This window comes from Megalobrama amblycephala, linkage group LG14 (genome assembly GCF_018812025.1).
Source record: "Megalobrama amblycephala isolate DHTTF-2021 linkage group LG14, ASM1881202v1, whole genome shotgun sequence".
Taxonomy (NCBI): Eukaryota; Metazoa; Chordata; class Actinopteri; order Cypriniformes; family Xenocyprididae; genus Megalobrama; species Megalobrama amblycephala.
Window position 1 is genome coordinate 48500919 of NC_063057.1, and position 16017 is coordinate 48516935.

At 36.7% G+C, this 16017-nt stretch overlaps 1 protein-coding gene across 1 annotated transcript in view; it reads right to left on the bottom strand.

Moving 5' to 3' along the window:
* Positions 1 to 14033, bottom strand: part of itih2 (inter-alpha-trypsin inhibitor heavy chain 2) — a 24277-nt gene extending 10244 nt beyond the window's left edge. The window contains exons 1-13 of the mRNA XM_048157204.1: positions 13846 to 14033; positions 13694 to 13735; positions 12943 to 12981; positions 11962 to 12134; positions 11782 to 11886; positions 10302 to 10464; positions 9920 to 10156; positions 9661 to 9777; positions 9087 to 9255; positions 6228 to 6353; positions 5955 to 6136; positions 3769 to 3954; positions 3543 to 3682 (exon numbers count right to left, since the gene is read on the bottom strand). Of these exons, the coding sequence (XP_048013161.1) occupies positions 3543 to 3682; positions 3769 to 3954; positions 5955 to 6136; positions 6228 to 6353; positions 9087 to 9255; positions 9661 to 9777; positions 9920 to 10156; positions 10302 to 10464; positions 11782 to 11886; positions 11962 to 12134; positions 12943 to 12981; positions 13694 to 13735; positions 13846 to 13935 (1769 nt within the window). The 5' untranslated portion in view covers positions 13936 to 14033. The remainder of the gene's footprint in view (positions 1 to 3542; positions 3683 to 3768; positions 3955 to 5954; positions 6137 to 6227; positions 6354 to 9086; positions 9256 to 9660; positions 9778 to 9919; positions 10157 to 10301; positions 10465 to 11781; positions 11887 to 11961; positions 12135 to 12942; positions 12982 to 13693; positions 13736 to 13845) is intronic.
* Positions 14034 to 16017: the final 1984 nt, after the last annotated feature.

Genomic DNA, 16017 nt, shown 5'->3' on the forward strand with positions numbered 1-16017 from the left:
ACTGATTCATTATGCTCCGAATCTTCCTGAAGCAGTGTTTTGAAATCGGCCATCACTAAATAAGTCGTTATTTTGTTTTTTTTTGGCACACCAAAAATATTCTCATCGCTTTACAGGGAGTGCAGAATTATTAGGCAAGTTGATTTTCTGATCATATTTTTTTCCCAAGCACATTTTACCAATTCCAATCCACATCAATCTTAATAACTACTATTAATATTGTTTTTAATCATTTATAAGTGATATATAATTGTTCATGAAGGCTGGAAATGAAAAATGCCTTATATTCAGGTGTGCAGAATTATTAGGCAAGTTTTCTTTTACAGGCAAAATGAGCCAAAAAAGAGATTTAACTCAGACTGAAAAGTCAAAAATTATTAAATACTCATGAGAAGGACGCAATACTTATGCAATACTAGAAATTGCAAAGTTAAAGCATGACCAAGGGACAGCAAAATGCTCATTGGGTCAGCGGGGTCAGACAAAAACAGGTGGAAAAGAAAAGACACGTTAACTGCAAAATAATTAAGAATTAAGGTGAAGAATTAAGTGTGAAACCATCAGGAACCCTTTAGTCTCCAGCGCCACCATTTTCCAGAACTGCAACCTACCTGGAGTCTCCAGAAGTGCAAGGTGTCAGGATCTCAGAGACTTGGGTTAGCTAAAGAAACCTAAAAAATGACCCGCTCTTAATAAGAATCACAAGCTGAAGTGTTATAAAATACATGAAGACTGGGTTTTAATAGGGCTTATAGACAGACAGCTTGAGAATGACTCCTGATGGACCAGCACCACATCCTCTTGTACCACTGTTTGAAGAATTTATCCAGAATCTGGCAGTAAGGTGTTTGAGTTCACTTTTAGTCCATCTCTTATCCTGAAATGTCTGTCTTGCAGAGATGGACTAAAAATGATCTTCCAAAACTTACTGCCAGATTCTGGAAGATAAATTCTTCAAACAGTGGTACAAGAGGATGTGGTGCTGGTCCTTCAGGAGTCACTCTCAAGCTGTCTGTTTATAAGGCCTATAAAAACCCAGTCTTCATGTATTTTATAACACTTCAGCTTGTGATTCTTATCAAGTGCGGGTCATTTTTTAGGATTCTTTAGCTAACCTAAGTCTCTGAGATCCTGACACCTTGCACTTCTGGAGACTCCAGGTAGGTTGCAGTTCTGGAAAATGGTGGCGCTGGAGACTAAAGGGTTCCTGATGGTTTCACACTTAATTCTTCACCTTAATTCTTAATTATTTTGCAGTTAACGTGTCTTTTCTTTTCCACCTGTTTTTGTCTGACCCCGCTGACCCAATGAGCATTTTGCTGTCCCTTGGTCATGCTTTAACTTTGCAATTTCTAGTATTGCATTAGTATTGCGTCCTTCTCATGAGTATTTAATAATTTTTGACTTTTCAGTCTGAGTTAAATCTCTTTTTTGGCTCATTTTGCCTGTAAAAGAAAACTTGCCTAATAATTCTGCACACCTGAATATAAGGCATTTTTCATTTCCAGCCTTCATGAACAATTATATATCACTTATAAATGATTAAAAACAATATTAATAGTAGTTATTAAGATTGATGTGGATTGGAATTGGTAAAATGTGCTTGGGAAAAAAATATGATCAGAAAATCAACTTGCCTAATAATTCTGCACTCCCTGTATAATATTAATATTGAACCACTGTACTCGTATGAACTGATTTAAATATGTTTTTAGTACCTTTATGGATCTTGAGAGAGGAAATGTCATTGCTCCCTATGCAGGCTTCACGGAGCCATCGGATTTCAACAAAAATATCTCAATTTGCGTTCCAAAGATTAACGAAGGTCTTACGGTTGTGGAACGGCATGAGCGTGAGTAATAAATGACAGTTTATAGTTTCATTTTGGGTGAACTAACCTTTTAAATTACAGAAAACTGGTTAACGCTGCTGTGTGAGTGTTTAATACAATGTGTAACGGCCGAGGGAGTGATAGCAAATTTTACATCTTTCGCTCAACCTAATCAATCTCTTAATTTTTTTTTTTTTCTTTTGCTATTGGAGCAAATTGGAATGAAAAAAGGACATTTGTTACAGTTTGCATTCACCACTATAGAAGTTTGGCCAACAACTGCTTCTGAGAACCCTGGAAATATACCAGTACCAGGGCATATTAACCAATATCTACTTTTTAGCAAATCAGGTTGGACCATGCAAATGCAATTAATATTCATGAGTAGTAGGGCTGGAACAATACATTGATTCTTAATTTGCGATACAATGATTCTGGATCGATTCTGATATTTTCTCTCTTGAATCGATTCTGAGCTTAGTTTTAACAGCAGATGGCGCTCTAGGCTAGTTTTTAACCGCACACTCAAATGCTCACGAAGAAGAGTGCTGGGGTCTGAAAGTGGTTAAATATACTTGGACCTCAGCTCAGAATGCTTTTATGACAAGATTAATGTAATCACAGCCCACTGCGAACACCCCTGTAAACCGCTTCAACATTTTCAAACTTTATGAATGATTAGTTTAGGTTTAAGTGGTGTGTGTAAAGGAACTGGAAGCAAGCAGAGTACAGGTGTTTCTAAAGCATGTAGTGCCATCTGCTGTTAGAATCCAAGCTCAGAATCGATTCGAAAGAGGATTGCGATACATCGGAAAATATCAGAATCACTCCAGATTCTTTGTATCGTGAATCAAGAATCGATGCATTGTCCACTCCCAGCCCTAATGAGCAGTGGTGGACAGTAACAAAGTTTACTCTGTTTCTATATACTTAAAGGGGTTCTATTATAGAATGTCAGCTAGTTGGTGAAATGGGTACTGCAGTTCAAATTCAAAATACTGTTCGCCCTGCCCCCTCCTCCTCAGGATCTACACTCTCGCGGGTTGCCAGTTTGAAGACACGCAACAGGAGCAACATTGGTGAGGCGAGATGACTTACACAATTTATGATAATTACTTGCTGAATAAAGTCGTACTTTTTGTTATTTTTGGACCAAAATGTATTTTCAATGCTTCAAAAACTTCTAACTGACCCTCTGATGTCACATGGATAACTTTGATGATGTTTTTATTACCTTTAGTACATACATTTTCAATGGAGGGACAGAAAGCTCTCGGACTAAATCTAAAATATCTTAAACTGTGTTCCAAAGATGAACGAAGATCTTACGGGTGTGGAACGACATGAGGGTGAGTCATTAATGACATAATTTTCATTTTTGGGTGAACTAACCCTTTAAGTACATTAAAAATGTGTACTTTTACTCAAGTAAATTTGACAATGAGTGCTCATACTTTCACTTGATTAATATTGTATTAGGGTTTCTGTATTTTTACTCAAGTACTTGATTTGTTTACTTCATCCACCACGGTTCTCTTATACTTATCATTTTGTCTAATTTCCTATTATGATCCATGAGAAACACATTAAATGAGTCTTCATCTAAAATGAATCTACCAAAAATTATTTATATTAGAAATTTTACATATAGATGGCCTCAAATCTAACAAAGCTCCTCTTGAAGTGAACACAGGTTTGTTGTTTCTCTCACCGTTCGGCCAATAGCTGATTGACAGTAATGTAGGCCCACATCTGCCGAGCAAATCCGTTGAAGGAATGTTGATGTGTGCTGAGCGCAGAGTCCAACTCCTGAATATACGCCTCTGTCTGAATGTTCATGTCCATGTTGGCCTAGAGAAGAAAAACATCATTACTAAAGAATGCATGAAAAGCGAATTTTAAAATCTGAACTGAAACAAACATGACGTGTGGCTCACAGCAGAAGCGGTGGTGAAGCTTTGCAGCGTGGTGAGGTCTGATGGTTGGAGTTTTCCAGCCACTATCAGCTCAGAACCACTGAAGAACTTGTCAAAACGATTCTGAGTGACGTTATTCACGGTGTTCTCAGGAAAATGAATGGTGATGGTCCTCAGGAGAGGAGAGGAGACCTGACTGTAAAATGCCTGGGGAGAAAGAAAAAACGAGTGAACAAAAAAAAGTTATATTTCATAAGATTCCAGAGCAATAAAAATAGACTCAAATGAGACAACTGTTAACATATTGTGAGAATATAATTTGGAATTAATCAAAATCTATTTTTATTGCAGACATTTTATTAAAGGGGTTTTCAAACTGGAGTTCATGGAAAATCTGAGTAATTTTTACAAACTAAAATGATAATTAAATATGTTTATTGCAATATATTTGATATTAATAATGTCTCAATCTGCTTTGAAAACCATGCGATTAATGATTTTCAATTAATATAATTATTTTATTATATTGGCTGACCTAGTTTGCAATAGTAAGATATAAAAAAAAAATTGCATATATTTTTGTCTTTTTTATATCACTTAATATATAAAGACATTATATTTAGGCTATTGCGCTATATTTATATATATATATATATATATATATATATATATATATATATATATATATATATATATATATATATATATTGTTATAATATGATTCATTTTAATGATTATTTTTTTTCCTAAAAGTATAAATGTGTCTATAAATAAATATAAATAATATGAAAATGTTGTACAATGTGGCACAATAACAGACCATCATAAAATATTTTATGTTTAATGTATAGTTATGTATAGGAGGAATTTAAAGGTGCCCTAGATTCAAAATTTGAATTTACCTTGGCACAGTTGAATAACAATGTATGTCTTTTCCATGTACTGAACTCTTGAGTTTCAAACTCCATTGCTTTCTCTTTCTTATGTAAATCTCATTTGTTTAAAAGACTTCCGGAAAACACGCGGATCTCAACATAACACCGACTGTTACGTAACAGTCGGGGTGTACGCCCCAATATTTGCATATGCCAGCCCATGTTCCCAACATTATGAAAGGCATTAGACAAGGGCAGCCAGTAACGTCTGGATCTGCACAGGTGAATCAACAGACTAGGTAAGCAAGAACAACAGCGAAAATGGCAGATGGAGCAATAATAACTGACATGATCCATGATAGCATGATATTTTTAGTGATATTTGTAAATTGTCTATCTAAATGTTTCGTTAGCATGTTGCTAATGTACTGTTAAATGAGGTTAAAGTTACCATCGTTTCTTACTGAATTCACGGAGACAAGAGCCGTCGCTATTTTCATTTTTAAACACTTGCAGTCTGTATAATTCATAAACACAACTTCATTCTTTATAAATCTCTCCAACAGTGTAGCATTAGCCGTTAGCCACGGAGCACAGCCTCAAACTCATAGAGAATCAAATATAAACATCAAAATAAATACTTTACTCACATAATTCGAAGCATGCATGCAGCATGCATGACGAACATCTTGTAAAGATCCATTTGAGGGTTATATTAGCTGTGTGAACTTTGTAAATGTGCTGTAATATAATCGAGAGCTCGTGTGGCAGGGAGTACGCGAATTAAAGGGGCGGCGGTTAAAAAAATTAATTTAAAAAAATCTATGGGGTATTTTGAGCTGAAACTTCACAGACACATTCAGGGGACACCTTAGACTTATATTACATCTTGTGAAAAAGCATTCTTGGGCACCTTTAAACCAATGAGATTTTGCTGTGGGCGTATTAGCAAGTGCAAAACTTCAGAAATAAAATCCAAGTGATCAATTAAAAGGTCCTGTCGCAGTTAGGTAAAAAAGGATTAACATTGATGAGATGGGCCCTGTCCCAAAATGGGTCTTGTGAACTTACAATCCACAAGACTTAACGGATCCATTTGTCATTTTAGGTTTCAGAAGGGTACTCGCGAGCACCCCCTTTGCGGAGGATATGTGCCTTCGATGCACATTTTTGCAGATCCTGCACTGAAGTGAGCGGTGCAGCAGACTTCTACCCGACAGTCAAAGCGGCATTACCTTACGAAAGTATGGACTCGGAGAAGGATAGCGAGGGCTTAGGGTTCCATTTGGGACAGGGCCATGGGATTTATCATGACACTATGTCAAAATGAACCTTTAACTGCTCCGCAGCATCATGATTGGCGTAAATCCTCTGGGCAACGCCCCTGTTGTCCATGGCAATTCGCTCCAGGAAGTCGAAGTCAACATCAAAGCCAATACCAAGAGAGAACAGGGAAAAATCCTCCCTCATCACGCGTTTCACGTTTTTCTGAATAGTGCTCAGCTTTATTTCTCCTAAACAAGACGTGAAGAGAGAAACAGTAGATCACTTGAGGACAAACAGGAAACTCCAGGTAATAAGGGTGGACTTGTTAATTATTCTTACCCACTGTTGGGTCTCCATCTGATACCAGGATGATCATAGAGACAGAACGTGGGTCGATCAGTCCCTGATTGGACGCTCTCACCAGCATCTGCACTGCTCTCAGTAAAGCTTCATTGATGTTTGTGCCTGGGGTCAAATGTTACATGGATCAATGACTAATGTTTAGGAAATGTTTCAATAACTCCAAAAAATCATGTATTGCAACCATCTATTACATTTACAACCCTTGCATTACGTTCTTGGGGAGTATCACCAAATGACATTTTACACCCAGCGCTATTTTAGAATCAATACTTTTTTTTAAGTTAATGTCTATTTTATTTAAATTATTGTAAATGTTTTTTAATAGTTTTAGTTTAAAGGGTTAGTTCACCCAAAAATGAAATTTCTGTCATTAATTACTCACCCTCATGTCAATCCAAACCCGTAAGACCTTCATTCATCTTCAGAACACAAATTAAGATATTTTTGACGAAATCTGAGGGTTTCTGAACCACACATAGGCATTAACGTCATTGCCCCCTTTGAGGTCCAGAAAGGCACTAAAGACATTAAAATAGTCCACGTAACTGCAGTGGATCAACCTAAAGGCCCCGGTATACTTCAAACGAAATCGAAGACAGAACTGATGTGACGTCATTTCGAACAAAATCAGGCCAAAACGAAGTTCGTTTTTGTGTTCTTTGTGGAAGTTCGAAACGGCTTGCCAAAGCTAACTTTCAGGAAAAGTTTGTTCCAGCACCAAAACACCTTCTTACTACCATTGGTCAGTGACAATAACGTAACAGGAGGTGTGTGCTGAGGCTCCGCCTTCACTTGCGTGGACCGCGTCTCTGACTCATTTGATCTGTAGAGTTCGTTGAGGTAAGATCTCCGCGGGTGAAAACATGAACAGACTAGATAGCTGCTTTATAGTACAAAATGAAGTTGTGCCTGTAAAAAAATGAGGCACTAACACTGTTTTTCATGTTTGATACTGTAAAGCTGCTTGATTTTAAGCAATCCATTGAATAAAGTGCTATATGAAGATGTGATGTGACTGGAGTGCTACTTTGCAGAGCTAGTGCTAACATTCCCATGCTGTTATGATCAGACGCTTTTCTTATGCTTTCTATAATAAATGCTTACTGTTTTCTCATTTTTGTTGTGCTTATTTTGTTACTGAGAAGAAAGTGCATGGCACATATTTACATATTCATCTAAACGTCGCTCTTAGCAGTGTGGGTGGTGTCAGATGTTCGTTTACAGTATATCGCTGGTCACACATTTCGAACTTCGTTTTACCCCTAAACGAAGAACGAAAAAGTAGTTCGTTTGAAGTATACCGGAGCCTTTACTGTTATGAAGTGACGAGAATTTTTGTGCGCAAAAACAAAACAAAAATAATTATTGATAACTTTGATAACGAAAATGACTTTATTCAACAATTTCTTCTCTCCCCTGTCATTCTCCTATGCTGTTGACGTAGTGAACACCGTCCAGCGCTTCCGTGTTCTACGTCAGAACAGCGGCTCATTATTGGCTGGCTCCTGCGTCACACGCATGCGTTGTGCTGCTCGCATGTACAGCGTCAGCCAATACAGATCCGGCATCAGTCGGACGTAAACACGGAAGCGCTGCACTGCCTTCGCTACATCAACGGTGTAGGAGAATGACAGGGGAGAGAATAAATTGTTGAATAAAGTTGTTATTTTTGTTTTGTTTTTGCACACAAAAAATATATTGCTTCATAACATTAAGGTTGAACCACTGCAGTCACATGGAGTATATTAACAATGTCTTTACTACCTTTTGGACCTCAAAAGGTGCAATGACATTTTTGCCCATGTGTGGTTCAGAAACCCTCGAATTTCATCAAAAATATCTTAATTTGTGTTCCAAAGATGAACAAAGGTCTTACGGATTTGTGACGATATGAGAATGAGTACTTAATGACAGAAATTTCATTTTTGGGTGAAACCCTTTAAAGGGTTAGTTCACCCAAAAATGAAAATAATGTCATTAATTCGTGTCGTTCCACACCCGTAAGACCTTTGTTCATCTTCAGAACACAAATTAAGATATTTCTGATTAAATCTGATGACTCAGTGAGGCCTGCATAGCCAGCAATGGTACTTCCTCTCTCAAGATCCATAAAGGTACTAAAAACATATTTAAATCAGTTCATGTGAGTACAGTGGTTCAACCTTAATATTATAAAGCGGCGAGAATATTTTTTGTGCGCCAAAAAAACCCAGAAACGACTTTTTAACAATATCTAGTGATGGTCGATTTCAAAACACTGCTTCAGAGCGTTACGAATCTTTTGAGTCGAATTAGTGATTTGGATCATGTATCAAACCGCCAAACTGCTGAAATCACGTGACTTTGGCGCTCCGATTCACTGATTCGATTCATAAAGCTCCGAAGCTTCATGAAGCAGTGTTATGAAATCATCCATCACTAGATATTGTTAAAAAGTCGTTATTTTGTTTTTTTTTTGGCACACAAAAAATATTCTCATCGCTTTATAATATTAAGGTAGAACCAATGTACTCACATGAACTGATTTAAATATATTTTTAGTACCTTTATGGATCTTGAGAGAGGAAGTACCATTGCTGTCTATGTAGGCCTCCCTTAGCCATCGGATTTAATCAAAAATATCTTAATTTGTGAACATGATAAATGAAAGTCTTATGGATGTAGAACGACATGAGGGTGAGTAATTAATGACATTATTTTCATTTTTGGGTGAACTAACCCTTTAAGATAAAAAAAAAAAAAGTAGTCAAATTATCTGATATTTAAGGAGACTAAAGTTTTTCAAATTATAAGCAGTGAAGCAAAACAGAAACTCCAACGGAAAGTCTCTCTCACCTCCATTGGGCTTGATGCTTTGGATGTACTTCTTAGCTTCGTCCACCTGGATGGAGGAAGCTTGTACCAGATCTTCACTCCAGCAACGGACATTGTGATTGAAATCTATGATGCTGAAGTAGTCGTCCATTGACAGATCCTCCAGAATAGCCTTCATCGCCTCCACTGTCTACAAAACAAAAATGGCCATTAGGTATCTTTCACTCTCGCTCATTAAGAATAATGTAGCATACAACTCTAAACAAATTTAGGTACTCAAAAAAAAAAATCTCATTCAATAAATAAAAATCTCTGATTAATAGTGCACTAAAAATATGAAAATTAGTTTTAACAAAGTTAATTTCATGATCACTTTAAATAGGCACCCTACAATTTTCTTGATGACCACATGGTGGCAGCATGGGAGTGTTAATACAATTAAAAATGCAGTTCTCCACTGCTTCCACAAGAAGGCGCATCTATACTGAGAATTTTTCTCTAATGGATCATCACACACCATATTTAACAAAAACCATATACTGATGATATATTACATGATATATCTCCTGATATCTGCAGGTAAACACATCCATACCTGTTTCATCTTCAGCCCCCACATGCTTCCACTCACATCAATAACAAAAACTATGTTTTTCGAAAGAGGTGTGAGATCAGATGGAGCGAAGAAGTGAACGAAATGACCATCAGACACCTGAGAGATAGAAAATAGACTGCATCAGCTATGGCACCTATGGCACTCATTGAGATAAAAAAGAATCTCCTTTACAAGCAACTGGTGGAATTGTGCTTGTGTATGTCAACTATTAGGTGTAAAAATGAATGTAGATCCAAACCTGAAGTTCTCCAGCATTGCTCTCTCTCTCCACATCATATTTCACAGTGAACATGCCATCCACTGCACTTTCCGTGCAGTTTTCACACTTTCGCTGCTGCTGCAGAGTTGGTCTGAACACAACGTGGGCTTTGTCTTTTGTGCGGGTGATTTTAGTTATATCTGAAAATTGCTCTCCCAGTGTGTTAGGGGCCGTGACAAACTTGATACCTTTAGGCTCAAATATATACACGTCAACCTGAGGACATACAAACATCCACAAAAACACATCACATCACACTAGTCAGTTCATGTGTGTGTGTGTGTGTGTGTGTGTGTGTGTGTGTGTGTGTGTGTGTGTGTGTGTGTGTGTGTGTGTGTGTGTGTGTGTGTGTGTGACTGACCTGCAGCAGTGGAACCAGGCGTCCAGGTTGGATGTGTAAAGTATGCTGGTATTCGCCCAGTTTCCTCTGCATCATTTCTTGATAGTGTAGCTCAAACTCCACTTTGCTGCCTGGAGGAACATGCACCTCTGTCCTAAAGGTCTCCATTGCTTGAGAGTTAGTTCTGAGAGAGAGAAAGATATATTTATATATATATATATATATATATATATATATATATATATATATATATATATATATATATATATATATATATATATATATATATATATATATATATAGTGCACAGCATAAATGAGTATTAAGGATTGCAGAAATGAGTACACCCTAGATTTAATTAAACAATAGTATGCCCTCCATAATTTTGAATATACTGCCCTGACCCTTCTTGGCATGGAGTGTATAAGTTCATGACAAATTGTCACATTTGTCCTGTTTAACTCCTGGATGATAAGCTCCTTAAATACCCTGATCTTTACTGGGGAGTGTTGCTCAACTCGTCTCTACAGAATCCCCACAGGTGCTCAAGAGTGTTAAGATTGAGTGCAATACATGTTTCCATGTAAGACATGTATCCTCATTGTCATGTTGAAAAAATGCCCAACAATGCAGGGAATGAGGAAAGGGTAACATCTTCTGTTTCAAGTTTGAGTATTAAATTACACAGTGGTGTGTGTATTCATGAAAGCATTGATAAAGCACAACTCCCTCACACTCATACATCCCTATATAAGAGCTTTACTACCACTGAACTTTACTGTGGGAACCAGGCACTTCTCGCTGTACTCCTCCTCTAGCAACACCATAACATTTTAGATGCGGTTAGATCCAAAATGATTGATTTGGTCTCATGAGACCAGAGTATTGATTCCCAGAATCTATATTTTGTAAATATGGGCTTTGGAAATGGCTAACTGACTTTATTGTGCTTTGGCTGCAGTAGGTAGTTCCAGTGAGAACAACAACCATGTCATTTCTGCAGACTGCATCTTACTCTGTGAGATAAACAGTCACTCTTTTCATAGCTTTTGCTGGCTCTGAGACACTCGCTTGGTATTTCTCCTGCTCTTTTTCTAGCAAAAAAATCCCTCATCACTAAATGAAAGCTTAAAATGAAGGCCTGATTATTTCAACATACTTACCTGTTGATCAAACATTGCCTTAAACTTACACCAGAACATTTTTATTTCGTTTTATTTAGTAACTTTCAGGAGGGTGTACTCATTTTTGCTACACAACATTTTATCACCTTGACAAGAAAATCTTATTTTCCTGAATAATTTTGACATGCTTCTTTGGTAATTGATTATGCAGACTTGCTAGAACATTATATCTCTAAAGAACCCTAACATGTCTTCTAAGAGGGGGTGTACTCATTTATGCTGTGCACTGTATATATTATATATGCACATTTTAATATGTAGCCAATACAGTAAAAACTTCAGTATTGCAGCATGAATAGACTGATGCAAAGCTGTACCTGACGATGCCGGCTGCTTTCCCATGAGCTCTTGCTTGAGCGTAAAGGTTTCGTGCCACTATCTTCTCCATCACTGAGCCGACGAATGTGATCCCATTGACATTCCTGAAAAGCAGCTACCTGTCATCCAAGAATTTCATGTGTTTTTATGTGTACGTGTGTCTGTGTTAATGCTCTCACATGGTGAAGTTGTTAATGAAGGCCCGTTTGGGGATCTGCACGTTGAAGCCGATGCTCTGGGCCTTTGGGCCTGAGTTGACCACAGAGCTCTTGACTGTGGTGTGAGCGAACCGCGACGTGATTCTGCTCTCCACCTTATAGCTCTTAACTGTGATGTCACTGCCTTGAATTGCCTGCATAAAAACACAAACAGAGCGCAATACATAAATCAAACTATTAACATTAAATAAAAGGAACTGTCTGGCAACCATTTTAGTACCTTGGAAACATCTTAGTTTGTCTTGACGAAATTTCCTTTTCTATTTTGAAATGCTATTTTTGTGACATTTTAGGTTGTGTAAAATTGCCTACCATAGACTATTAGATAGATGGAACTGGATTAAATATTTTGACTGATCCGATCCAAATCTCACTTGTAATCCGTAATGCAGCCTGCAACATAATCATGCACTGTTCGTTGCTGTCCAGAGGAGAACTGACCCCCCAACTGAGTGTTTCTCCCAAGGTTTTTTTTTTTTTTTTTTCTCCATTTTTGTCACCTGATGGAGTTTGGGTTCCTTGCCACTGTTGCCTCTGGCTCGCTTAGTTGGGGACACTTGATATTCAACAATGTTTTTGATCTGCCTGTATTGACACCATTGTATGTGAACTGAACTGGGCAGTGTTTCCCAAAAGCATCATAAGCTTAAGTTGATCGTAGCTCCATTGAAACCAATAGATAGATAGATAGATAGATAGATAGATAGATATTTGAGTTTTCTCAACTAGTAATTAATTACTTTTTTAGAGTAACTTGAACCAACACTGATAGAAACTAAAGTAATAATATATATATAGGAACTTAGAAACTAAAACTAATCTGGAGAATAAATGTCTCTTGCTGAAGTAGAACAGAAGCAGAGGGGAAGTCAATAACCGTAGTGTCTTTGAACAAATCGATTAGTAGATAAGAATAAAGTGGAACAACAAGAGCATGATTACCTCAAAATTCTCTTCTTCTCCACTGGTCAAAACATTTCTCTACACACAAAAAAGAGAGAAAAATGGGACCATGTTGTATAAATGTATTAAAAACAAACAAAAACAATTGACCATATTCAAATGATGATACATTGATAAAACTGTAATGTTAACTCCTATGTTACCAGGTTAAAAACCTTGACCCATTTACTATCTATTTTGTTTCAGATGAAAAGATTGTTACATTTCCAGGAACTTTCCAAAATAGACTATAAAAAATAGGATGTGAATATTTTCCCCCAACAAATGGTCAATGAACGGAAGAGATTACAATAAAATAAAAAAGAATGTTAATTGTCAGCCTCAGGAGGTCATTCATTTATATGGCATGAGTGGGTTAATATTTATAACTTTTTATATCAATTTATATAACTTTTGCAATTTTTGCAACCATGTTACTGGCATTTGGGGCATGTGCAAATGTAAATGTATTTAATTACATTTTTACATCAAAACAGTTGCGTGACATCTGACACTACTGCATGGACTGGTGGACTTACACCTGACTCTTTGATCAATGGTAATCAATGAAGGCCTCAATGACACTGTCATCACATTAAAAAAACATCTCAAAAACTGCTTTAACATCTTGAAAACAAGTACATAAATTATTAACATAAAGATATTCTGCAGTGTATTGGAGTATTTTTTTGTTCAGAATCCTCCTTTTAACATTTTCAATTTCATATTGAAGCTTAATATGTAAACTTACCCTGTATCTCCCAGACTTGTGGTACTGATCCAAAGGACCTGACTAACAAAATAATACACAATATAGCTTTCAATTTAAATACACATTCAATCAACTCACAAAAACACTCATACAAATAAATTTGCCTCTTTTTCTCACACTTTCCGTCTTACCATTTCACTTTCCCACTCCCCATCGATGATAAACTCGAAAGCCCAGCTCTGAGAAAAGAGCAGGATGCACAGAAGAACTGGAGTCTTCATGGAGCCAGAGAAAAATCCTCTTAACACACAACAAAACGACCAGCACTACCCATACACATACACACACTGACTGAGGCTCAATGATCAGCCTCTGCAGACTCTGAGACCTCTGAGCCTCGTCAATATTTGTTGTGCCCCGCATAGCCAAAAAATAGAGGCAGGAACCTTTGAAACCTGTCCAGCAGATGTACAAACACAATACCTGGAATGGAATGACACATATCACACCCTTTTGTTCATAAGTTGAACAAATCATTTACAGACAATTGTTTATTTAAATGTAAAAATAAATATTGTGTGTGTACAGTGAAAAAAATTGTAATATTGTATCAATGACAGTATTATGAATGAATATGTGCATTTTCAAATCAAATTAATGATTAAATCAATCAATCAATCAATAGTCTTTAAAATATAGGATTCTTTTTTTTTTCTTTTGAATTTATGCTGAAAGATGACCAGGATACGTTTTTGTGAGAGTGACCCCATAAATGCATTAGATAAAAAAGATCAAAGTCATATAAATTCAAGGGTTAATTGGTTAATATTACCCAGAATATTGCCCAATCATCTGCCCCAGCAATTCTGTGGCTGGTCTGAGCAAAAGGTTATTCCCTTTCTTTCTGGTATTTCTTACACACCACTTTGTGTGTTCTTATATTCATACACCATATTTGCATTCCTTTCCTGTAGCTCAGTGGTTAGAGCATGGCACTAGCAATGCCAAAGATCATGGGTTCGATCCCAGGGATTGCACATACTCAGATACAAATAGTATAATGCAATGTAAGTCGCTTTGGATAAAAGCGTCTCCCAAATGCATAATGTAATGTAAAATGCATTCATATGGTCATCTGACATACAGTCAGTGACCTCAATAAGTATATTTGGACACATATAAGCCATTGCTAAAAATGTCTGAATGTCACATCATATAAAAACACTAAACAAAGTGGTATTTATTATAAAGAAAGACAGCACAGACACACTTCTTAGCAAAATATTAAAAAGAAAAGAAGTTTGTTAAATTTAAATTAATCAACCTGTAGCCTATTTTTAAAATGAAAGCAAACGTGTTTGGACATGTTTCCCACAGATAATGTGATGATTTAAAGCAAGATTATTCATAATCCCTGAATGTTTACCATCTACCGGAAGTGTGAGACGTAAGAATATTGTGCCAATATTTGCACCAGGAAACAAATAAGAGAAATAAGAGAAGCTTCTTAAAAACATTATAGTAAAGTGATGTAACTTTTTTTATTGTAATACATTGCATTTGTTGCTGAATACACTCTTTTATGTCATTATCTGGATACCCATGAATATTTAGGCTATTGGTATGGGCGTTCCGCTGTGTTTTGCTCATTTGTCATCTATATTTGATATAGTATACAATAATTGTGTAATACATTCAGAAAGTTGATTTTACGTTTATAAGCAATGATCTTGTAACTGGTCTCATGTTTGAACAGCTTTGGTGTCCTTTGCTCTTCTAGAAAACCTTCAAGAAAAGTAAATAAATAAATAAAGGCCAAGGTCACTGAGGCAGAGTAGTTTTTTAGTCTTAGCTACAAATTATCTATACATTTTGAGCATGTAAGCAAGGAATTTTCATTATCCATTTAGCAAACAGCCCTTACTTTCACTTATTGTAACTTCACAAAGTCATATGTGAACCCTGTTCAAACCAAACTCACTTCCTCGCCATAGTTGACAGGACACACGAGGAGCTCACCAGAATCAAAGTCGATTAAACTCAGATGTGCAGAAATCCAACCTGTCAGGAACCTGTCCCATATCACGATCAATAAAGCCCATGAATCCTGTAGATGGCAGCAAAGACAGGAAAACTTCACATTTGGAGAATGAGGTTGGCATGGAATTCCACTCTAAAAAAAAGTGCTATATAGCACTAAAAGTGGTTCTTGACTCGTAATCATAGGGGAACCACTTTTGGTGCTATGTAGCACCATATCTTTAAAGGTGCTCTACAGCATCTTTGTCAAATGGTGCTATGTAGAACCCATGAGAGGTGCCATATCGTATTTTATTTCTTCAACAAAAATGGTGCTAAACAGC